Raw genomic sequence first — 27,262 nt, 5'->3', positions numbered from 1 at the left:
AAAAACCAAAAAAGTTTAGTTGACTTTCAATTGAGATTTCTTGTTATTTAAGTATTTAAATAAAAAAAACAAATAACATATATTTTTATTCAGTTTTATTTTATTTATCTTAAAATTAAAAAAAAAACTATCAAGTCTTCGTTTTTTTACTAGTAAATGAATAGTACTCATCAATTTTTGACGTAATGAACAAATAAATTACATTAAAAAAATATTGTGGTATATAAATATGTTAAAAATGGTAGTTGTAAGTGGTTTTCACTTTGGAAGTCTTCTATGCGGTTTTCTTATATGTATGGAGACCAAAAGTATCAACTTTGAATAGTTTGTATTCCTTAGCTTTCATCAAAGCGCTTTCCAGAAAAAAATTGTATTCCCTAACTTTCATAAAGACTCTTTCTAAAAACATTTTTTATTAAAGACAACTGTTTAGAATTTAGTAAAGAAAATGTAAACTGATAATTTCAACAACTGATTTCCAGTTTCATTCTATAAAGAGATAATATAATACTACTAATACTTAGAAAAAAAACATATAAGTTGTATAAAATAAAATTTTAGTTATTATTATTTTCTATCCGTTTGTGATATAATTTTGTTAGAAATGAAATGAGTACAGTATTTGGATATCCCAAAATAAATAGAGAAGAAGCCAAATGATCTCAGAATTGCTGGACACATGGCCTTACCTGTCTGGGTCTGTTTAATTCGATACATTGTCTCCCGAATATTATAATATTATTTTAGTAGCTAGCCGTTATTTATTATAAACTATATGATGTGACAAAGAAAATTAAATAATCTGACACGTAATTTTGTTTCACACAAAAAAAAATTTCTTATCGTAATCCATCCATTTTGAAATGATATAATCCTCTTTCAGCAAGAATGATTTAAAACGTCAGTTTAGCAAAATCAGAATCCTTTATATACTAAAGCGCAAATCGCTAGGCAAATCAAATTCTGACACGTATATATATATTTTTTAAAATGATCAATTAAAAATCTACTCTCGATCATATTTTTTTAGCAACCATAAAAGTCTAAAGCCTTAAATTTCTCATATCACTAACACGTTCAGATTTTTCAAAAAATCATGTCAACTATAACTTCCAATCACGTCACATGTTCTGATAGTTTCTATCTCTTAGCTTCCAAGCAATTTTCTTTTTGTCACTGAAAACTCCATTAAAATGATAGAAAAGCACTATAGAGGTTCATCCTCATACAGAGGCTCAACAAAAACCCGGACAAAAAAAAATAGAAGAGTGCAAATAAAGGGTTAAAGTATAAATTTTTTGTGCCAGTACCAGTAGGTAACAACAACATCAAACCCTCATCAGTTCTTTCACGAAGTTTAGACACCAAGTAGAGGTCTGATCACACTCCAAAGTTGCATAGGATTTATTCTCCTTCTCTTTTTTTTTTTCTTTCTATCGTTTATTTCTTTATTTTCAATGTAGCAAAAAAAATCCATACAAATTTATGTTTGGCCTTTATTCAGATTTGTTTTCTTTCCTTCTCAAATTAACATTCTCTAATTCTTTTTAATTCTCTTTGCATGAGTTGGAAAAAAATTTCTCTTTGCATGATTCAAATTCTACAGCAAATTTTCAAAAGAATTCAGAGTTTTGTCTGCATCTTGGTAACAGTAAGTATATCTGAATCTGATATGAATTGAGTACTTACGTTAGTTATGGTTTGAAAAGTTTTCAAATATAGTTTTAATATAGCATAACATATTCTTAAAACCTGTGTATGTGTCTATTATATACAAATCAATTAATATATATATATTATATCTTTGAAGTTCCAGATTAGAGATGATTTCACAAGAAGGGAATCGAGAACAATACCAAAACTCAAGTCCACAAAAAAAAAATCCCAAGATATGTTTTCTTTTATTTTTAATAGGACATTTATCTTTTTACTGGGCATGGGATTTCAATACTTTTGAATATACTTTTCAATAAAAAATATTTTTTTAAAGATTTTATTTTAGTTTTTAATTTTCATATACTAACAATAAATATACTTATATTTTAAATACTTATTTACAAAAAAATTATAAACAAAACTAAATGGATCATATATGATATTTTAACTATTTCTTATGTTTTGATATTTATTTATTATTTTCGATAAAATTTTATTCCAAAAATGGATCTCTGGAAAAAAAAAATTCAACTTACGTTCTAAACTGTTGTGTTTCAGTGCAAATGTGCGACACTCTAATTTTAGCTTTACCCGTTTATCCAATTCTAGAGAAATGTGACAAAAATAATATTTAATTTTTATATAAAAGTAAAATATTTGAAATCTATAAAACAAACTAATTTGAATGCAAGCAAAATTAGCCCGTGCATATAGCACGGGATGATGATAATACTAGTGATGCATAATTAGAAAACTTAGCTTGACCCTGTGGGCCTGTCGAAGGATGACACGTTTAAATCCGTAACTAAACCAACAATTTTGAAAACCTTACTACAAAATTGATTTAAAATATAAAAGGTTTATACTCGGAGAAATACCCTATGATAGCACTAAAAAAGTTTTTGTCACAAATATAGACTCTAAGGATCAAAATGACCAAAATGTTTCATTGAAGAGGTAAATATACATTTATTTATACCCCTAGGGTTAACTAATTCAAACCTTAGGGTTTAGAGTTAAGGGGTGGAGATTTAGGATTGAGGTTTAAAATTTTATAAAATAAAAAATAAATATTAAAAATTTGAAAATAAAAATTTTAAAAATAGTTTCAAAAAGTATTTTCGAATTGCAAAAAGAAAATTTAAAAATAAAATAAAAAAAAATTCGGAAAAAAAAATTCGGAAAAAAAATTTCAAAATTTTTTTTTATTAAAAAGTTCGAATTTGAAACATATAATCTAAAATTTTATTTTATTTTATTTTTTATTTTTATTTTTTAATTTTTAATATATCTAGAGTATTAAAGTCCTTTTAGCTATTAAATGAAACATTTTGGTCATTTTCCTCCTTGTGATCTATTTTTGTGATTAAAACTTGAAAATAGTCTATTTAGGAGAATTGTCCATGTATTTATACCACACTTTTTTCCTTATATGGAAATAGTGTATAGTAACAGTAATACTTATGGATAAAGTTTTTGAACTAAAGTGGTTGTTTTATAACATTCTCAACTGATCTTAAATATCGTTTATGTCTTCAGCTGAATCCCTACGGTAATTTATCATATATAGGAGAAAAAATAGACGTGTTGTTATGTGATACACATTATAGCTCTCAACTCACAAGATTAGTGAACATGGCAGACTACAATCAAATTAATCTTCGTTGTTATAAATTTTCGAAAATCCTGAGTTAAAAAATAAACGCTAGATCTTTTCTATTTCTGTTTGTCTTCACTTTTCATTTAAATTAATTTTAATTGTTTGTTTTTCTTATCATAATATTTGTGTTGAATACTATGTATCTTCTGTTCATGTAATAAGTGTTACACACCGACTAAAAGACTTAGTGTGGTCAAATTTCTCTTTTCAGATTAGCTGATTTGAAACTGAAAGCGTGTTGCCCTAAAAGTAGTTATCCTAGTTTTTTTCTCGAACGTGGTGTCATATGTAACTAAAAAAGGAATTCAGTGTGATTGTTCCTTCCATACAGAAGTAGTATAAGGGTTTAAGTGGAACAATGCCCTAGTCCTATATTAGCATTTGACTATGTTTTGGTTAATTGGTTTAAGACACTTGCTAACCTTCATTGTCCAATGTTACTAATATAGTAATGCAGGTGAAGCGAGTTTTCTTCATTTGTGGTATCTTTACGCTGGATTTTATAGAATGCTGGTTGTTAGTAGCTAAAGATATTTAAAGATATGTTAAAAAAAAAAGATATTTAAAGATTGGAACTTCCGATTTAATTTCTCTTGAAATTGTATTATGTGCTTTTTTTTTTTTTTTGAGAAATTATATTATGCTGTTGTTGTTTTCAACTCTTTTAATTCCATTTATTTTAGAGTTAGAAGGAACAAGTTAGTTTAGTGTTCTTGTTAATCTTCTTAATTCACATTGCTTTACTTTTCTGGAACGTTGTATCATAAACTTCACATAGACTTCTCTCTTAGAATTCACATTTCACGTTGATGTTTTGCCTCCTATAAGTTTGCATTTTTAGACATATTAATGCGCTTGGGTTGCGATTTTCGTGTTCTTCTGTTTTCTTATTTTTAAACAGACAGAGGAACTCTTCCCCAAATATCTCACGAGGAACCGGCCCTCGTGGTCTGGTGGTATAGGAACTTCGGTTGAGGTGTCTGCCATCACGAGTTCGAGTCCCGGCCACAGCGGATTTAACATCCCTTCCGTTGGGGCGCTGGACCCCCTACGAGGGATAGTTGGGAATGTGGCTGTCCAGATACCAGAATTACCAAAAAAAAAAAAAAAAAAAAAAAAAAAAAATTCACATTTCACGTTGATGTTTTGCCTCCTATAAGTTTGCATTTTTAGACATATTAATGCGCTTGGGTTGCGATTTTCGTGTTCTTCTGTTTTCTTATTTTTAAACAGACAGAGGAACTCTTCCCCAAATATCTCACGAGGAACCGGCCCTCGTGGTCTGGTGGTATAGGAACTTCGGTTGAGGTGTCTGCCATCACGAGTTCGAGTCCCGGCCACAGCGGATTTAACATCCCTTCCGTTGGGGCGCTGGACCCCCTACGAGGGATAGTTGGGAATGTGGCTGTCCAGATACCAGAATTACCAAAAAAAAAAAAAAAAAAAATCTCACGAGGAAGCGCCTTATTTAGAATATATGGTGATAATGCTAGAGATAGTGTAGTAACGGCTAGTCCAGGGCCGGCCCTGGGCCAAGCCCAATGAAACATTCGCCTTGGGCTCCCAAAAATTTTGAATTTCTTTTATATGTAAATAGGTCCACAATTTGTAAAAAAAAATTTTTTAGGCCCCCAAATTTTTGAAACCTTTACTAAATGGTGTTGGGCCTCCAAACTCTCAGGGCCGGCCCTGGGCTAGTCTAAGCTTTTCTTACAATGCACAGAGCGTTTTGTATAATGAGTTAAAGAAATTCATTTGTAGCTTAAAACAGAGGAATGCTTACCAACAACATGTGTTAATTAGTACTCTACAATGAATTATATTTGAAGATATGTTATATATATAACGTAATATACGTTGCAACAGACATGCATCCAAGTTTTTGTTCCGTGGCCACGACATTTTTGTAATCACCAGTTGTGATTCCATGTCCTTTTGAGTTATTAAACAATTTTGGATTGAATTATCGATAGACGCGTTTTGTAGGTCTGTGACGGGTTATTATATTTTGAGCGAGAATCTTTAGGGACATGCATCCAAGCTATATAGTAAAGTCGGTGACGGTGGCTCTATCTATGGCCGCGTAATTAAAGGTCAGTCTCTTGTCTCCTCTGTATTTTCCTCGACGTGCCAACTTGTCATTAATCAATACAAATAATACATAAACAAATAGAAAGATACGACTTCTGAAATCATTTCGGACTGTTTTTATAAAGAAGCACATGGAGATCTTAGATGTCACAACTAGTGAGGTGGGTCTCTCTTGTCCCATGTTCTAACATTATTCTTTCTCTCCCTCTCAAAACTTTTCAATTTTCATGTTTTGAGTTTTCAAACTTTTGAAAACAAAGAACAATGTTGTTGTTACCTTCTCTTCGTCTCTTCTTCTTCCTCTTCATCTTGTTCTCCGCTTGTTTCTTACATACAAGAGCTCAAGAAGGCCAAGGTGATATAAGTGGTGACAATATCAAGGTTGACCCGAGTCTCAAGTTCGAGAACCCGAGTCTTCGTCAAGCCTACATTGCTCTTCAATCATGGAAACAAGCTATTTTCTCTGACCCTTTTAACTTCACAGCTAACTGGAATGGCTCGGATGTTTGCTCTTACAATGGTGTCTACTGTGCCTCTTCTCCTTCTCGTCCGAAAACCCGAGTTGTTGCGGGCATTGATCTTAACCATGCCGATATGGCTGGTTATTTACCTCCTGAGCTCGGTCTTCTCACTGATCTGGCTCTCTTCCATCTCAACTCGAACCGGTTCTGTGGAACAGTCCCTACCACGTTTAAACGCATGAAGCTTCTCTACGAGCTTGATTTGAGTAACAACCGTTTTGTAGGGAAGTTCCCTATGGTTGTCTTGTCCTTGCCTTCCCTTAAGTTCTTGGATCTCCGTTACAACGAGTTTGAAGGTGTTATACCGTCCAAGCTTTTCGATAAAGAGCTTGACGCCATATTCTTGAACCATAACCGGTTTCGGTTTGGGATACCGGAAAACATGGGAAACTCTCCGGTCTCCGCTTTGGTTCTTGCTGATAACGATCTTGGAGGTTGCATACCGGGAAGTATCGGTTTAATGGGGAAGACCCTTAACGAGATCATCCTCTCTAACGATAACTTAACCGGTTGCTTACCACCACAGATTGGAAATCTTAAGAATGTGACGGTTTTCGACGTCAGTTTCAACCGGTTGAGTGGTCCGTTACCGTCTAGCGTTGGAAACATGAAGAGCTTGGAGCAGCTCAATGTTGCTAACAATAAGTTCACTGGAGTTATCCCAAGCAGCATTTGTCAGCTCTCAAACCTTGAGAACTTCACTTACTCTTCCAACTTCTTCATCGGTGATGCTCCGAGATGTGCAGCTCTTTCGGGAGACAATGTGGCGGTTAATGGATCGATGAATTGTATCGCCGGTAAAGAACGTCAAAGATCAGCTAAAGAGTGTTCTTCTCCAGCCTCACGCCCTGTTGATTGTAGCAAATTTGGATGCAATAATATATTCTCTCCTCCGCCGTCTTTTAGGATGTCACCCACCGTCCGAGTACTTCCTCCACCACCTCCGTCTTCCAAGATGTCGCCTACTTTTAGAGCAACACCGCCACCGCCTCCGTCTTCTAAGATGTCGCCTACTTTTAGAGCAACACCTCCACCGCCTTCTTCTAAAATGTCGCCTTCTGTCAAGGCTTATCCACCTCCCCCGCCTAAGTATGAGCCATCTCCGCCTCCTCCTCCTTCTTCCGGAATGTCACCTACTGTTAGAGCATACCCTCCACCACCACCACCATCACCTCCTCCGCCATATATTTACTCATCTCCACCACCACCACCACCATCACCTCCGCCACCATCTCCTCCACCATATATCTACTCATCTCCACCACCTCCTCCACCATCTCCAACCTACGTCTACTCATCTCCACCACCTCCACCTGTAGAATACTATCCACCCACAACGCAAAGTCCACCACCACCACCACCACAATATTGGCAAACTCCTTCACCAAGTGAACCCTATCCATCACCTTCACCACCTTACTATCAATACAACTCTCCTCCGCCACCGCCTACTTACTACACCGTTCAATCTCCACCGCCACCACCACCCGTTGACTGCCCACCAGTAACAAATTCTCCCCCTCCACCACCGGTCTACTATACACCGGTAACACAAAGCCCGCCACCTCCACCACCGGTTTACTACACGCCGGTAACACATAGCCCTCCACCACCACCACCAATGTACTATCCCCCGGTAACACAAAGTCCTCCTCCTCCACCACCGGTGTACTATCCGCCAGTAGCAAGCCCTCCTCCACCACCGGTGTACTATCCGCCAGTAGCAAGCCCTCCTCCACCACCGGTATACTACCCGCCCGTAACACAAAGTCCACCACCGCCACCACCTGTGTATTATCCTCCAGTAACACAAAGTTCACCACCACCACCACCACCCGTGTATTATCCTCCAGTAACACAAAGTCCACCACCACCACCACCCGTGTATTATCCACCGGTAACACAAAGTCCACCACCACCACCACCACCGGTATATTATCCTCCGGTAACAAAAAGTCCTCCACCGCCACCACCAGTTTACTATCCACCAGTAACACAAAATCCTCCACCTCCACCGCCGGTTGAGTACCATCCTCCGGCAACTCCAAACCACTCTCGACCACAACCACCACCTAAGGGATGCAAAGACGGTCCAAGTAACGAACATCACTACCAAACACCAACACCACCTTCTCCACCGCCTCCATCTTACGACGACACGCCTCTACCCCCAATTCACGGTGTCTCTTATGCCTCTCCTCCTCCACCATCAATCCCATACTACTAAGTTTAAACAATGCATTAACTAGTGGTCAACGCAGACACTAGTCACAATGATCAAATTCTTTTGGCTTCATACCTATTTGTGTGTTTTTGGTTGATAAGAGACATTTGAGTTATTCTTTTTCCCCATGAATATTTTGTTCTTTATATTTCTTGATTAAATAGAGAATGGAGTATATATTTTCGGCTATTTTATAATTGGGTACCCATCATATATATATTTTCTTCCATAAATGTTCAGTATAAATAAAAATTCCTTTCACAAAAACCTCTTCTAGCTTAATAAAATTGAAGAATTTTTGTGTTTACCACATTGTTGGTATTATTATCTATGTTTACCACCACTAAAGAGATATTTTCAAAAATATCTTCTTCATTAAAAACCAAAATACTATTATACCCTTGATCTCTATGTATATAATAAATAACTATTTAAATAAAAGTTTAAAAATAAAATTTTAATTTTATTTTTAATATATTTTTTAAAAAAATTATTATTTCTTTTGTTTTTAGTTTATTTTTAAACTAAACTTATAAAAGAATTTAATTTGAATCTTTTTTAAAAACAATTTAAAAAATAATTTTTTAAATTTTTTTTTATAGATTTTGGATATAAATATAATTTGTGATATTATTATATAAACGAAAATAATTTTATTAAATTTTTTAAAAGATTTTATATATTTGTGATATTATTATATAAACTAAAATAATTTTATATAGAGCATTTGGAGAACATTTGCATCATCTAAATGCTCATTTTTATTCTTTTAGAAACTAAATTTATCTATTAATAATAAAAATCTCAATTAATGTTGAAAAGTTGTGTCTTTTCAATTATGTAACTACTGAAAAACAATTACTGATGAAATTTTGTGTCTTTTTAAGCATGTAAATATTGAAAATGGTTGAGAAAAAATATTTAGATATGTCTTCTCATCTTAAAAATGTTTAGATATATCTTCACATCTTAAAAATATATTTAAAATCTCAATTAATGTAAAGAGTCATGTTTTTTCCATTGTAAGAAACATATTAGATTTTTTTTAAGTTGTTAATATATGTATCGAAAACGAAAGGTTGCGTCTTTTTAATCATATAAGTATAACTATTGAAAACAATTAATGATGAAAAGTTGTGTATTTTCAAGCATGTAACTATTGAAAATGTTTGAAGAAATTTTTTTAGATATGTCTTTATCATGTTAAAAATGTTTAGATATGTTTTCTCTTTAAAATATATTGGAAATATATAACGATGAAACATTGTATCTTTTCAAGCATGTAACTATTGAAATGGTCAGGAAAAATGTTTTAAAATGTCTTATCACGTTAAATTGTTTAGATATAATTTTTTATCTTTAAAATATATTTGAAATCTTAATTAATGTAAACAGTCATGTTTTTCTTACATGTAAATGTTACAAATAATTAGAAAATATTCAAATGAAACGTTACCAGCAAAGAATTGTAGGAAGGATCATTCGTGTCTGGCTAGCAAAAAATCATAAACGTAATAATGAAACGTAATAATGAATTTATTAGTCTTAATTTTATTCTAATAGATGAAAATGTTTGTTTTTCTTTTTATTTTTACAAATTTTTCCCATGAACACATGATTTATGCCCTATATATTCGTGCATTTTGGTTAAATTATAATTTTTGATCATGTTACAAAACCGGTAAATTTTGTATTTGAGCATGTTTATCACACTAAAACAACTGGTTTCTCTTGGTTTGTTTCATATTAGTGCATTAATAAGCACCATTTCTAATAACATATTGTTTATTCCTCGTGTGTTTTTTTATGGTGTGTTACATATTTGTATGCATGTCCATTTTATAATTTTGTTAGTTCACACATTCAGGATATTAGCATACATATTTAAAATTAAAGTAATGTTTATATATACTATTTGTAAATAAATTCATATACATTTATTGAAACAATTGTTGTCAACAAAAAATTGTATGAAGGGTCATTAGTGTTTGGCTAGCAAAAAATCCTAAATGACATAATGTAATTCAAACAAATTTTAAAGGTTGTGTCTTTTCATCTTTAAATTGTGTTTTTTTTCATTTTAAAAGTTGCACTTAAAAGAAGTTATCAAAATATATAAGCATGTTCTTCTTAACAATGTATTTTTCATTTTAATAGTTATATTATTTTAAAAAATATTAAATATCTATGAATGTGTCTTTTTATTCTAACAATTGCATTTTTTAACAAGAAAATATAAAATGTTTTAAAATGTATATTTTTATAATGATGTGTTTTTTCATCTTAAAATGTAGTAGTTTCTAAGCAATGGTGAATCTATGTAGAGAACACTTTTTCTAAGATAAATCACATGAATTAATAGATAACTGTAGAAAGTTCTTAATGTAGTCAATATAACTTTCGCTAGATTTGTTTCTATTTTTAAGAGTGTAAATGATTTTAAATGTGTATTTTCATCATAGAAATTATATTTTCAAGAGGTTTATTTAAAATTTCTTAGAATGTCTCTTTTGATAATGATGTGTATTTTCATCCTTAAAATGAATAGGTTTTAAAGGTTTTAAAATGTCTAAATACATATCTAGTTATTCTTTAATTGTGTAGGTTTCTAGGAGTTATTTCTTGTCTAACATGTGTATGTTCATTATAACATTTGTTAGGTATTTAAGGGGTTGGGAAAAAAATTATGTTTATATATATATGTATGCATAAATCTTATCATCCTACAATGCGTCTTCTCATTCTAAGAATTACATGTTTAAAAATGTGTCTTTTCATCCTAACAATGTATATTTTCATATTAATATTTGTATGTTTATAACATTTTTTATGCATTAGTTAGTTATATGTGCTATTTATTTAGTGAATCACTATTACACGTAAATTGGAAACGATTATTAACAATTTAAGTGAATCTTTGCATAAGTTTAAGTGATCACTGCAAGTGTTTAGTGGAACAGTTACAAATTCTTAAATGAAATATTGCAACTGTTGATAGATATAATTTGTAGTGATAAAACCATTGCAATTATTGATTATTGTAGTCTTTTGGTGATAATTCATTGCAATTTTTGGTGTTAACCAACCATTGCAATAATTTTTTTTTCTTCACCATTGCAATAACTAATCTTCTTTATAAGGAGTTGTGGGCATTGACAAATCACAACAGTCACAAATATATTAGAAAAAAGAGAGATTTATTGTCAAAAGACCATCAAAAACAATTATATGTTTTTATTTGTCTTTTCATTTAAAATATTTTTATTGATATGTTTTTGGTTATTTTCTCATGTTTACTTATATTATAATTTTTAAAAAATATTGGAAATTTTATGGGTATGTTTTTTTCTCTTTTGTGACACATAAAATGTTTTGAAACCAAAAATACGATACTTTATATAAAATTATAAATTATACAAAACGGCAAATACTTTTTAAATAAAATTAATGAGTTCACGATAATGACTTAAAAGATGCATAAAATTTTCAATGTGTATGTCATTACCAATTGGTTATATTCTTTTAGTTGTGGTGTATTTTTCATGTAACAATTAAATAGTTTATGAGTATTTATTTTTATAATTATCAATTTTATCTCTATTTAATCAAAATTTATTTTATTTTTCATGCAAATGATTCATTTGTTTATTCAAGGATTTTTTTATGTTGAAGAGATACATCCTTTAAGAATACTAAAAATGTTGTAAATTTGTATCCTTTCAAAAGGTTAATATTTAAAGTTTAAATTATATTTCAGATAACAAATAATCTGTTTATTTTGGTGTTTCTTTACTTTTTGATTTAAAAAATGAAATATTTTTTAGACTCATTGATAAAGACATATTTAAAAATATTAAATAAATTTTCTTATATTAGCATATTATAAAAACATAAAATTGAAAGATGATAGAGTTACGTTTGAACAATCATAATTTTTTGTTCGCACCCTTTAGAAATGATATAAATAGAAACTAATATATATTAATTATGTAATATTTGATATAAAAAACTTGGAAATAAATAATTAAAATACTTTAAAGACTCAAAATATGATTGAATAAATTTAAGGGAAAAATAGGTTGAATATTTTTGATACATTATAAATTTTTCTATTGCAATATGTGAATATTTATTTATATAAAATGAGTTCTCGTGCAACATCGCATGAGTTCCTTACTTAGTGTAAATAATAAAGATATAGTTAAAATATAATTATTTTGGGTAAAATTTATAAGTTTTTAAAATAGCAAGCATTATCAAAACTAATAGTAAGTATTAATAATAGAATATACCTAAAATATTCTATTTTGAGAATAAAACTGAGGGATGCCATTGAAGTAAAATACAAACTCATTTTAAAGAAAATGTCGGATGTGGAATGTCTGTAATATTTTTCATAATTTTTAATAGCATAATTATCCATCGTTTAAAATTGTTTCTATTATTAAATAGAGAAAGTATAGATAAATAGAAGAAAGTTGGTGCAGTTTTTTTTAATTTAAAAGTTGGTGCAGTTTATAACCGGTTACTGTACCTACACTTCAAAATAATGTTGCTCTCAAAGCTCAACAAGATATCGAAAGATCACAAGAAAAGAGAAGAGGAAAAACTCCATAAACACTCAAACAAAATCTCTTATTAATGCTTGTTTAATTAAAAATAAATAATTAAGTTTTCTAGTCTGAAAAGTTGCGTGTAAGATAGAAAATATATGTGTTATCAAAAGAGCTTTAGTCATATAGGTTTAGACTGGAGAGAATGTTGAATTCGGTGGATCATTGCCAATTCTTGCGGATGTCGAATGTGTAGTTGATTTCCAAGTAGCACTTATTATCGTCATCAATAAACTGAAATAAACAATAAACTAAATAAAAAATCTTAACATTTATTAACAAAGCAAATCATAATTGCATTGGAACATATTAAGATGCATTTTCCTGATTTTTTGTTCATGTGTATGAAACATATACCTTAGTTCTTGCGGAATAGGATCCTCTAGCGAAAATACCAGAGGGTGTTATTTCTTCAGGCATCACATGTTGGTATGGCTCAGCTTGAGGACTAAACGTCCCAAGCATTGCTTTCGTACTATCCACTGCTCCAAAAGAAAGAGACACCAAAACATCAAAATAGAACATTAAAAACATTTTTAACACTACCTAAGACACAAGAAGAAAGACAAAAATACCCTTGACACCAGTTTTCCAGACGGTGTTGTTATAGCGAAGGCCCGAAACAATATTGTTGGTGACACGGAAGTTAAAGACAAGTGTGTACTTAGATCCTTCCTTTATGGTGAACCAAGGACCTTTAGGGTTAGGCAATCCATCATCAGGTATCGTTAATACCATGTCTTCTCTGTTTGGAGACCTAACTGTTAAGTCTAGTATCTTTACTACTGGATCTGGTGTCTCTGCATTTCATTTTTTGGTTAATTGTGTGTTGATATAACAATTTAAGTGTCTCCCTTTTAAAAATCCACTTATATATATATGTTACACAGCTGAAATTCTATAGTTATGGACTTTATGCCACGTATTTAGCGTTAAATTATATATATGTTGCGTTTTAATCATAAGATCTAAACCGGATTTTAGATTTGGTTTACCTCCGACATCTTCCAAATCCACCACGCCGATTAGTTGTTCCTTCCATCTCCTCAAGCTTTCATCATCCTAACAAATTTTGGCAGAAAATATAAGATATATATTTTTTTTTTTTATTAATAGTAGTTCTATATAATCTTTGATTGACAGAACATTATAAAAATTATGCTCTTTATTATCCTATCAATAGTTATTAGAAAAACATTTACAGTATGCTAATGTTCTCAATGCTCCTATATGAAGTTTTTGATAGAGCATTAGCATTTGCATATAAAATATTATAAAATTTAAAATAAATATATATAATTTAATATATTTTATTATAATATAAAAAATCTGTTATATCCAACAATAAAGTTTATGTTTAAAAAAAATTGCAATTAAATATTTTTAACCTTTCTAAAAGAATAATATTTCACATTTAAAATATAATTTTATTTATACAATTAAATATGATTCATTATTTTTAATGACAAACACATTAAATAATATATATATTATCTATGTTATTTAAAAATAAATAAACTACATATCATATATTAATTTTATTATTATTTTATACCTAAATCATTTACTGTTTTACCAATCACACTATTAAATACATAAATAAAAACATATAGCTTCTACGGTATACTACTACTGCTTTATCATCAAATCTACTAGGCCTGGGACTTATTATCCGAGATCTGGATTCGATCCGAGATCCGCTCCGAAAATAAGATATCCGGGGTGCCCAGATCCGAATCCGGATAGTAAAATCTTGGATCCGTGCAAACCAAATATGGATCCGGATATCTTAATTTTTAGGTCCGGATATCCGGATCCGGATCCGTATTTTTAAAATACATTAGATTTTTAAATTTTATTAATATTTATATTTGATATATTAATATTTATACATGAATTAATCTTATAATATTATATTTTAGTTTTTACAATATTATAAACATATATAAATATATTTATAAATATTTAATTTATGTATTATATTAAAAAAATTAGTATTTTTTGTTAAAAAAAATTAGTATTTTTTGTTAAAAAAATTAGTATTTTTTGTTAAAAAAAATAGTATTTTTTGTTAAAAAAATTATTTTTAATTATTTTGACGGATCCGGATCCGGATCCGGATCCGGATATCCGTGGATAATAGAATATTGAGACGGATATCCGAAACCCGGATATCCGGAAACCACGAATTCGGATCCGGATATTAAATCCACGGATCCGACGGATCCGGATCCGGAGATCCGGATATCCGGATCCGTCCCAGGGCTAAAATCTACCCGACCATAGCATGAAATGAAATATTTAAATGTACGCTGTTCATACATTAATATGCCAGGAATCTAACCTTTTTAATTAGTAATAACCAAATCGCTATCCAACCATTATATATAAACTTGTATTAATTTAAATCTTCGTCTATCAATAACTTGAAAAATAACAGACCTTGTCTTTCTCAAGCTGTTCTTTGAGAGCGATCATGGGACCAAGTTGGGGCTTCTTCTCTTCGTCTTCGTCATCATCTTCTGTCGGAGACAAAGAGCTATCACTGTTCTTTCTGCTTAGCCCCATTTCTTTGTCTGATGTCTGTCCTGAAGCTTCCCCTCCCTTCTTCTCATCTTCCAACTCCATTATTGATTCTTCCAACCAAAACAAAACAGACAAAAAACACACAAGATCACCTTCTTGGTCTAATAAGATCTTAGATAATGCCAACCTTTTGGTTTGAGTAAAATGCAAAGATGGCTCTAGAGAGAAGAGAGAGGAAAAGGAAGAGTTTTGGTGCTTTTTGTTGAGGTATGTTTATATATGGAGCTTGAAGAAATGGTCATGTGGTGATCCTATAATTTTGTAAATATCACTCTGGAAATCAAAATTTGCTAAATATGTACGAGTCTACATTGCAAATATATTTGCATGGTTACACATTGTGAGGATGGTCTATTGCTTGCTGGCTTGCCAGTGGAAAGAGTTTAAACATATACATACTGATAATAAATTCGCCAAATAGGAGAGGGAGGGTAATAGTCAATTGGGCTCTTTTATTAGTTTTATCAGCTCGCTCATCTACAAGCATAATAGCTTCCTTGTGAGATGTGCAGCTTCTCAGTCCCGATAATGTGATTGTGAGTCAAAAGTAAACAAAATTTTCTATACAATAAATCAAGGAAAAACAAACAAATAAACTAGATCTCAATCCGCGCAACCGTGCGGATTTTTGTTTTCATTTATTTTTATATAAATATTTTGTTTTCAATTCTAAATTGGTATATATTATAATATATGTAATAAATTTACGGTATATTTTTTCATTGAATAGATTGTTTTAAACTTTCACATGTATTTGTATTTTCTTCTATATATATATTTTCGGATTATTATTTCACTATTAAAAATCGTAACTATATATATAAAGATTAGTAAAATATTGTTTTATTTTCTTATTCAAAGATATTGCAACATTTCACAAATTTAGAAAGTTTTTTAAAAATTAAATTTTTCGCTTATAGATTTATATTATCGAGTAAATAATTAAACATTTAGTTTTTGTTTAATTTTTAAAATAAACTATATAGCTTAAAAAAATCCATTGGTTTAAGGTAGTAGAGATTAATCATTATTAGATAATATGATTTTTGTTATTTTAAAAAATCTTTATAATTTTAAAAGTTAACATCGACAAATATTTAAATATTTAACATATGGAGGTATAGTATTACAACATTAAATTATATCTATTTAATTTATATTATCTATAAATCCAATGGATCATCTATTGTTTAAATACAATTATTGATAGCTCAATAAAAATTTATGGTAGGCCCAAAATTTAAATGATAAGATTCGAGATTAAATGTAACATGACTTTCTAGAAATACGTACATTAGGTCCATTTTAAAAAAAAATCACACATGAATCAAGATTGTGACTTATGTTTTAATATATAAGATATTACGTAGAACATACATTTAAGTTACCAAAAAATAAGATGCATCACTTGTAGATTTAATGGATTTTTTGTTTGTCATAGTATATTTGCCCAAACGTCGACACTAGTTAATTCTTCATTGAGGTCAGAAATTAAGTGTTATTGGTTGCCATGAATTCCTGATATTTTCTTTGATAAGTAAGAAATATTTGGAAAATTATGAAATTTGATTGAGATGTTTGAGTTTGTACGTTTGAATGGTTTTAACATTTCTTAGGATATTATTGATAAGAATAAAAAGAGTGCAAAAGTTTGTATGAATGAGTACCAATGTTTACGCACATCGTTAGCGTAACCAACTAAAATGGTGATTCATTGATATATATTATTGATAGTATGATTTGATAATATATTAGTGTACGTTGCCTTTCAAAAAGAAAAGAATATACTCCTTCTGTTTTCTAATATAAGTCGTTTAGAGAAATTTTTATATTCCAAATTATATGAAGTTTTCAGTTTCACTTCTATATTATTAGTGTTTGATTTGTGGTTAGGTAAATAATTAATGATGTTTTTGTTTAACTCAAAGAACAAGAACATGAGAACTTAGCTCAAGTTTGCAAACATGGCAGACCAGTAGAACTGGTTAAAGAAAACAAATCAAAAACATAAGCATCACTGACAATGATGTTTTTGTTTAGAAAATACAAAAAATTAATGATTTTCTTAATCTATGTGCACAATTCTAAAACGACTTAGTATTAATTTATTACAATTTTCTATATAATAAATAAATACAAAATATATGATGTAAATGATGATTTACATATATTGACGATCAAATGTACCCACCAATATAATATTTTTTAAAGTATTAGGCTGCCTTAGAATATAATCTCTTTTTTTCTAAGTTTAAAAGTTATAATATAGGTTACTATATTTTGATCATCTAAGCGCGGGTTTATTTTTGAAATTAAATAAATTCTTCTTATATAATTTCTATATAAGATAATGTATGTGTATCAATCGAATATTAAAATAGCTAAAAATATATACAGACTAACGATACATTGATATTGGTTCGGATCCAATCCCAAGGTAAAGTACCTATTAAGTTTTTTTTTAGACATGCGGGTCTCTGTTTTAGTCTGGATTTTACTCGAGACCCAATCGAATAACCAACGTACATGAAATGTTTGTGTATATTAGATATATTTAGGTATTTCTTATATGTTTTTGTACTACGAATATTATTTTAATTTTCGTATTTTGGTTTTTGCTTATAGTTTCAGGCTTCAGGTAAAATTTTAAAATTTAAAATATATTTGGGTATTTAGCTGAAATTTTTAGGTTTTTTTCGGTTTTTTTGAGTATTTAAATACTTTTGGATATTTTTTTGTGTTTCATGTATTTTTAAAGATTTTGGGTACTTCAAATCTTTTTTGGATCCTAAATATCTGAACTGATCCGGACCCATTAGGTATCCAAAAATTATATGTAGTTTACATGTATCTTAATTATTGATTCAAACCCGAAAAGAACTGACACGAACCCCAAAAAAAAATCAAATACCTATTTAGGTCTAAATATCTAAAATCCGAAAGATCCATGCTCGAAAGAAACCGATCCGTACCTGACCTGAAGATCGAATGCCTAAGCCTACTCTCTTTTCTACTACTACTATTATTATTATTAGAATTGAAAAAATCTAGGATAGTTTGGTACAACTCTAAACAATCAAATATTAGTTTAGAACATGAAGTTTTTTATTGGCTATTATTCGTATATTTTAAATTACCTAACCAACATTTTAAAGAAGCCAAACAATGAATATTGATTAACAGTACAGTTTGAAAATGAGTACTATATTACCGCATGGGATAAGTAAATATATATCTAATATACTAATGTTTGATATAACAAAAATATAGTATAATATTGTACAATTATATTATTAAGAAGTCTAGAAAACTATAAGATTTGGGCTAATTCATTTGAAAACCACGAAAGTAACCTATATATTTGAATGCAATGTTACATATCGACATATATACAAAATCTCTTTTCAATTGTTATTTGGTAACCATAATATCTAGAGAAATATATTTTAATAGACCAGATATGTCACACAGATTTTCTAAATAATGAACAAATACCTAACAATTAGAGAATTAATATATTACCTAAGCTATTAGAGAAAGATCTTGATAAGATTGGTTAGAATCTTATCTGGTTGTTATAATAAAGGCTATTATAATATTTAGTTACATGTTATAGGCTGGACTAAAAATTAAAGGGTGCAACAATTCTTTTTAAGTAAATTTTTTAGGACTATTTCCCTTTTAATAGTATTGATATCTATAATAAAAAAATATTTTCATATTAGTCTAAACATTCATACCATTTGTACTGCCTAATAATTGTCTAGATAATCAAATATATGTTAAGTTACTCCGTCAACTTTTTCATATGATAAACTGTAAAGTTAATGTAAATGACTAACATTCATATGAATATCATTCGATAATAAGATATAGTAATTGTAATCTAATATTATTTTATAATACTAAATAACATACGGTTTATAAAAATGATAGTATTAAAACATATACAATCAATACTCACATTTGTTATTTGTATTAATGATATTACTTTTAAATATTATCAAAATAACATAATCTTAAGCATCATTTTATATTAATAAAAGTTCTTGAGGGGTTCAAAGTGGAATCTTCTATTGAATTAGGTTTTATAAAATATTATAAACCAAGTACATTAAAATTTAAATATGTCTCTAGTGCATGGTTGATTAGAGATGATCCTAGAACACATTACCCCGTCTGTAATCTTCAGATTACCTTAAAATAGAAAAAATAAAAGTGTTATAAAACGCAAAATGTCAAAATATGTCAGAAAAGCTAAATATACTAAATAATACCATAGTAAATTATGATATTATACTAACCTTTTTCGTTATAAATGAGCCACCAAAATATAAGAGGTATGAAAGTTGCAATGTCATTTCTTAGTCTCATCATATTTTGGGTTAGAAATTCCAAATCAATAATTCTAGAAGCTTGGCATTCCAGCTCTACACCAGTTAATTTTTTTAAAAAAAAATCACACGACCACGAAAATGTATTATTTGAAGAGCTTAACGATAATAAAGCAGTCTAGCATAAGTTAGGCTTCCTACTAAAACTACAATGGCGACTGATTAAATTTCATCAATATTTGAAAAATATGACACATATGTAGTTGATATAACTAAAGTAGAGAAAGAATGTCACATATTGTGGAGTAAATGAAGTTAAAAATTACACAGTAGAGTTTGATCAAAAAAAAAAAAATTACACAGTACAGCTTTATCAAAAGAGACAAAATCATACATTATTTTTTGCAACATTAACTATTAAATCCATTTGGTCTAATACAATCAAACATGCATTTGAAATAATTCTACTAACCATATAGTAATTTTAATATCCAATCCCTTTAGTTAGTCAAGCTAGCGCATAACTAAGTTCATTCAAGCATTTTAACATACATCTTTGGTGCATAAGATAATCTAGAATCTAGACCGAGAAAGTCTAATCTAGCTTTAAAAACAGTAAGATAGTAGGGAAACATGTAAATCCACATGTAAATCTAATACTAAACATCTTAACCCTTCAGCAAATCACCATAAATTAGCATATCCCATAGATTCAAGAGGTGACTACTCACAAATCATCTTGAATACACTTTCAACCCAAAATAATTTGAAGCATAATCAAGCTTAAGAAGCATTTAATCACAAGAGAGAAAGTAGTAAATGCATAAATACCAAAATATCCAAAAGGTTTTATGGTTATACAATAGATAAAAGAATGATCTTGTTCACTTAAAGCAAGTCATATTTATACTAAAAGGCTAAAAACTTGAAATCAACTAGGTTAAAGTGGTCGTAGCGGTCTTGGCAGCTATCTAGGCTGTTACATGCTTTCGAGACGTCTTCAGGACAATTATAGCGGCCTAGGTAGAGGCCACTAGACCAGACCACTAAGGAATCCATCTTCTTATGGTCAGGGTAAGACAGCTGGCTTCAATTTATGTGATGCATCGTCAAAATGTGGATATGTGAAGGAGCATAGCAGTCTAGAAGTCTACGTAGACACCGCTAGGATTGGGCCTTGTGGTTGTGTTCTCTAGCGGTCACTCCTCGACCGCTAGTCTTGGCTGCTACAAGTGTCCACGACTCCAACTTCTTCAAATCATCTCTTTTGCTTGGTTTCCAACTCCAAATGCTCCCATAACATGTATACATGCTCCAAGAGTACTCAAATGCAATATGAAAGTGCAAAGAATCTAAATGAACCTATGTAAGCTATATGAACCTAAAACAAGAGAAATGATAGGGTTAAAGTCCATAAAATGCAATACATAAACCATATATGTGGAGAAGTATATGTTGAGAATATACATCAAAATTTATAACATGATTTCGAACCAGAATTCAAAAGCATATAATCTATAAAGTTTTGATTATGAGAACCACATGATTTAAAATGAACAAAGATTAAAATTGTGGTAAGTAAGAATGGTTTAGTTAAGCTAAAATTTTAGAACATAATCTCATGGGGAATGGAGTCACATTTGATTCATCAATATACGTCATTTTGTCATGTCATATTTTAGAACCAATCAAATTATAATATATGTCGTTAAGTGTATTCTCAGTTAATAGTATGATTAAACACATGTGTTCTTTAGCTAATTTCCATGATCGAAAACGCGCCCGCCTAGTTGAGAACTCGCCTGGTTAAAGGGTGATTAAAAGGTCACTGGTTCGAAGAGGTGTTGTGGAGTGAGTTTAGGCGATGAAATATTTTTTTGCAAAAATCAAAAATTTGTGTGCTAAATATTAGTTTATATTATAGATCTATCATATTTCAATAAAATCCATAAGTATCAGTTGTAAAAGCTTCAAGACTGTGAAAATTTTGAAAAACGCGATAGTATAGGTCTGAAAATCGTAGAGAAAAATGTCGAAGATGAAGTCAAAATCGTCATTTTGTACTCATTAAATGAAAATCTTACAAATATGAGTGATATGCATTGCTTTTGGTTCAAAACCGGGACATGGGTGATATGATATGTGATCTCATTGTCAGTAACTCACATATGCAATATATATATATCTATTAACATAAAGTAGAAGATAATTCTCTTCTCCTTGCGCCAACGCAACAAATAGAGGAAGGAGGCTTCGACACCTGTCCCCTTCACCGAAACACACCGTTTCAATAAAGTTTTGGGTTTACACGAGTTATTTTTGTTATGGGCTTTGAATAACGTTTCTGGGCTTAAACCAAAACTAAAGCTTGCCCAGTAGTCGCCTTCGGCTTCGTCAAGGATGACGACTTATGTATCTAGGGTTCTTCGTTTTGATCGAGCCGCCACTCGCTTTGGCGGATTCGGTTTCTGGAAACCTTCTTCCCTTAACAACATCCCCGAAGCTTCCAAGGTCTCATCTCTCTCTCTCTTTCTCATCTTGGTTTCTAGGGTTTATTTATTGAATTTGTTAGAAAAAGATCTTCTCTTTAGTTGCTTTTCGTGATGCGAAAGCTTAAAGTTTCAAACTTTGGTTACAGAACGATGTGGACGAAGCTAATATTGTGGCGAGTGAGTTAGAGAAAAAACTGATCTCCAAAGAAGGAGAAGATTTGAAAGTCTTGAAGTCGCTCGAGTCGACCAAAGCCATAGTTGAAGAGCTCAAATCAAAGCTACACGGCAAAGAAGACAAAGAGAACTGCGACATGAACATTCTGAAAGAGCTAAACCAAGCCAAGATGAATCTTTACAAGACGACCGAACATCTCACTGCTATACGCGAGTCCATCGAGTTACTAAACAAGAGACTTGAAGAGGAGCGAGCCGCGCTCGAGAAGACACGAGAGAGGTTAAACTCTGTGAACGCGGCAGAGATATCAAAGGAGATTCAGAGACTAAGTGATGATGCGTTGGAGTTTAGTAAAACAGGGGAGGAAGCGCGTTTTGCGGTTGATAATGCTGTGTGTGAGATCGAACGGACGAGGAGCAAGATCAAAGCTGCTGAGATGCGTTTGGTCGCTGGTAGGAACTAGGAAGATGAAGGAAGCTGCTAGAGCAGCTGAAGCAGTTGCAATAGCTGAAATCAAATATGTCGCCAGGGGAAGAAGAACAAGAGAAACGTTGCAGGAGGAGATTCTTTAGAAGATAGAAGAAACGGCTCAAGAGATTAGAAGCAGCAGGAGGACGATTGAGGAAGGTCTGGAGAGAGTGAACTCCGAAAAAATGAAAGCAGAAGAAGAAGAGACACAATGGCAGTGGTCAGAATGGAGGAGGAGATCATCATCATCTTACAATTACAAGGGCAAGTACAAGAACAGGAGAGACGGTTCTGATGGAACACATAACAGTAATAGTGTAGCGACGGTGATCATTTCGGTGGCGATTAGAGTCTGAAGAAACAGATGACATGTCTGAGGATGACGAAAAGGAAGTAGATGGTAAAGCGGCCATTGTTTCAGAGGACAGTTAGATCGTGAGGGTTTTTGCTCAAATATTGTCTCTGATACCATCATATCTAACTTTGCAGGTTTGTGCAGAAATATTACATACATACCGATAGATCTTCAGTCAAATAATGTCTTTAAAGCATCTACTCAAATAAGTCTCTGAGGTAAGCATTGTTTTATTTGCTAGAAGAAGAGTCATAAGAATGATGTGTCCTATACACTGAAACTTTAGAGTGTGTCTACTATGTTCTTTTACATCCCTTGGACTTAATAGTCTAAAATCATGTGTACAGTAAATTCAACTGGTGGTGAAGGGTGTATGTATTAACCAAAAAAAATGTACTTGAACTGAACTGGAAGTAAGTTAAGATTTAAGTATGTATTGTTTATTAATTGTCATGCGCCCTCTTTATTTTTCTCAGTCTCTTAGACCAGAAGAAACTTACAGCGGAGCCAGGCTATCGAAGCATATCCTGCTTCATTTTCTGAGTCTAAGGTAAACTATGTTGTTCCTTTGTGAATTCATTTCAAGTACTCTAATTTTTAACTGCAGTATGAAAAAACATTATTAATGATATGTACCTGGGAATGTGAATCCTTCTATTCTTATATTCTTTGCAATCAAGAGCTTTAATGTTGGACAGATAACATCAGTCATTTAGCTTGGTGCACAAACATGTTATGTTTGTCCACTGCTTGATATTTTCATGGTTATTTAGCATCTATCCCTATATTCTTAGTTCGTAATCATCTGACGTCTAAGGATGGGATATAGTTTTTTTTTTGCCAGGAAAACCACCAGTTTCAAAGAAGCAGGTAGATCCCTTTTCCCCAGATATTGCCGATGATTTTCATGTAGTCATGTAGGTTTGTAGTTGCATTACAAGTGAAATTAACTTTCGTAGTTTCTGGTGAAAAATCATAGCACCTTTTTTTTCCACAGGTCTCTCGCAATTTCACTTGGTATATGTCATCACTAAGCTTGGCATGTTGTTTGTATACAATTTAGAGACTGCTTCTACTAATCTACAGAAATCGGATAAGTCAACTCCCAATTTTCTGGACTTTTGAAGATTTCTCAGTTGGAGGGTTCTATGCCAGTTGGACAAATTCTTTTGGATAAAAATCTATAGTAATACCTTTTATTAGTGGTCAAGTCTTATTTTTCAGTTTTTCACAGTAAAACTATTTATTTCAATTTTTCATGTGAAGGACACTATGCTATTGTATATCAGTTGTACAATTTTGGAAGTCTGATTTGTTTCCTTGGTTAAGATTAGGGACCTTTCTCTTACTGAAGAATTTATAGTTAACGAAAGTCAGCTGGACGAAAAATTAAGCTATTTGTTTATGTGAAAATTTCTCATTTTCGATTTGGATGCGCACATCAAGACTGAAACAAAATATTACATTTCCACACGACACAGACGTCTTCTAACATCTAATCTATTAAAATAGAATCCTATAATTATCTACTATTAAAAAGTTGTCATTAAGTTTTTTAATGATCCTACTCCAATTAAATTATAACATTTATCATAAAAATAAAATTAAATAGAAACAAATAGATATTTTTGTTATGTTCATACCAAATTATTGGATATTAACCAATTTTATAGTTTCTAACCTAACAACCAAATACGGATATAATAAAGATCTTGCCTACGAATGATATGTAATCCTACGTATAACACTAATTATCCTATACTTTTATCAAATAAATATTAATTAGAATATAATATTAATTAGACATATATATATATATATATATATATATATATAATATTTGGTGATTAATAGTACCCTTATAAATAATAAGAGTTAATATATATGAATTTAATGTTTTATTTATCTTTTTTCTTTTAAAACTTATTATGACCAACTTATCTAGGCGTCGACGTTATTCGGGTTGGGTTCGGGTCTAATCGGGTTTCGAGTTTTCGGAATTAAAAATTTCAGTCTCATTCGGATATTTATAAATTTCGGTTTGGATTGAGCTGAAATCTTTGCGGATTTGGTTCGGGTTTGGAAAACCCATTAAAATTATTTATAAAAAATTTAAATTCATATGTACTCTAAATTTCTCAAAATATAAAAATTAAAATGATATATTAGATATCAAAAATTAAAGAAAGGCACGTAATCTCTTTAAAGTGCACATGAAATCATTTTGTGAATTACAAATAGGCTATAGTTATGAACTTATGATAATGTGAAATAAAACTACTAAGATAACTCAAAATCATGATTTCACATCAAACACACTACTTCAAATGTTGCATGTAGTTTTAAAAAATGAAGAGAAAACAACTATAAACATAATGTAAAATATATATATATAACCATACGCGCGGACATTACCACTAGAAAAATGTACCATTTACTTGATACATTTTTATTTAATAAATAATCATATTAATTTTTTATAAATTATATATTTTAATAATCCAAAGAGCGGAAATAAAGATCTGATTACAAACCAACTTACAAAAAATTATAACCCGAGAACGGGAATAATTATATTAAGTTATACTATACATCTATGTTAATATCATTTAAATTTAATTATATATCATATAAAATAGATAAAAATGTTGTTTAGATTTATTTACCATAATATAATTGTAAATAATTAATAACAATTATTTTTGATTTATATGCTCATACCAATTTAATTATATACGTAATAGTTACTATAATAAAACTAACCTTTATCAATCATATTCGATCATGTGCCTGGTAGGATCACTATTGAGGGTAAACAACTTGAGGAGGAAGGCCACACCGGGTTTTAGAGAGTGGCCATGTCCAATGCCCACAAGTGATGCTGCAGAAGAGTTATCTTTATCTTAAGTTTGAATAAATTGTTTAGTGTTGCGTTTTTTATTTGAATCATTTTGTGTCGGTTTTGTAACTTATCTTCTTCGCTTGGTTATAACAATAGCTATTGTGGTAAAATAATTTCCTCTTTCGCAAAGCTCCCCAAGTGTTTTTATTTGGATATTTGACACTAATTCCAACATCCAAATTCAAATACAAGCGTTTTTTTTTCAAACACATTAGAGAGTGAATAATCCTAACTAATCCAGTAGCACTATATAATGAGTATATTATACTCCCAGTAGCAGTTTAGTAACCTGTGAAAATGAGTAGCAGCAGCTTAGTAACTGGTGAAAATTATTCACTAAAATGTTGGCATAAACTCAGACGATTCATTAGCGAAAGAGAAAAACAATCAATGGAGATACCTTGTAAGTGAAAGCAGACAGAATCATGGCTTTGTTTTGTTAAATGAATTTAGTCACCTTCCTATGCTCCAAAAAAACTGGTTATGATAGATACGAGCTATAATCTTGCAAATCCAATTACGTTGTTACAAGAAACTCAATCATTCGTCTTCAAACTTACACAACCCTACAAATGTAAAACATCATAGAGGGGGGAGTTAAATAACTGCACAAGAATATGAGTATTTCAGTCAAAACAAGAATGGAAAACTTGTAATTAAAGGTAGGCACAAATCAAATATCTCAATTTTCAAAAGTGTTTATGATCCAATTTATTTCGTTCAGATCATTAGTTTTTCATCTGTCTTTGATTCACTTCCATCCTGATATTCAATTTTAGAAAAAAAAGTATTAGTTATTCTTGCCTTAGATTTCTTCGACCATATCAAAGTGAAATAAAATCAAAAGAATAAATATAAACCACTATACACTTCTTAATATTTTTTTTAAATCCGTGTTTTCTTTTTAAAAAACGTTAGTGGTTCTTTCACAACAAACAAAAAAAAAAAAAAAAATTTTAATTTTGTTTTGGATGGTACGAATAAATTAATTTTAATACCATGGGAGTTGGTAAGCCAATCCAGAGCAATGGTTCCACCATCAGAAGCACGAAAGAGCTTTCTGACACAGTACAAATTAAGGAAGGAAAGAGGACTTAATCAGATCAAAATGCTGTCTTTAATTTTTATTATGTTCAATTAATTTTCAAATATTTATAAATTTTAAATATATTTTAATATAAAATA

At 30.6% G+C, this 27,262-nt stretch overlaps 2 protein-coding genes and 1 pseudogene across 2 annotated transcripts; 2 read left to right on the top strand and 1 right to left on the bottom strand.

The window, feature by feature from the left end:
- Positions 1–5,515: 5,515 nt before the first annotated feature.
- LOC106312848 (leucine-rich repeat extensin-like protein 2) lies at positions 5,516–8,298 on the top strand. The gene has a single exon (XM_013750525.1). The coding sequence runs from the start codon at positions 5,672–5,674 to the stop codon at positions 8,153–8,155; it is 2,484 nt and encodes an 827-aa protein (XP_013605979.1). The 5' UTR covers positions 5,516–5,671; the 3' UTR covers positions 8,156–8,298.
- Positions 8,299–12,773: 4,475 nt separating this feature from the next.
- LOC106316859 (rho GDP-dissociation inhibitor 1) lies at positions 12,774–15,585 on the bottom strand. The gene is made up of 5 exons (XM_013754727.1): positions 15,208–15,585; positions 13,761–13,827; positions 13,341–13,565; positions 13,123–13,247; positions 12,774–12,999 (listed from the first exon to the last, which is right to left on the bottom strand). Exons 1-5 carry the CDS (start codon positions 15,391–15,393, stop codon positions 12,928–12,930), a joined length of 675 nt encoding a protein of 224 aa, XP_013610181.1. The 5' UTR covers positions 15,394–15,585; the 3' UTR covers positions 12,774–12,927.
- A 6,500-nt stretch (positions 15,586–22,085) lies between these two features.
- On the top strand, positions 22,086–23,176 carry LOC106314352 (annotated as a pseudogene).
- The last annotated feature ends 4,086 nt before the right edge of the window (positions 23,177–27,262 follow it).

This window comes from Brassica oleracea, chromosome C9 (assembly GCF_000695525.1).
Source record: "Brassica oleracea var. oleracea cultivar TO1000 chromosome C9, BOL, whole genome shotgun sequence".
Taxonomy (NCBI): Eukaryota; Viridiplantae; Streptophyta; class Magnoliopsida; order Brassicales; family Brassicaceae; genus Brassica; species Brassica oleracea.
The sequence above is the reverse complement of the archived record's forward strand: the minus strand, read 5'-3'. Positions and strand labels throughout refer to the sequence as shown.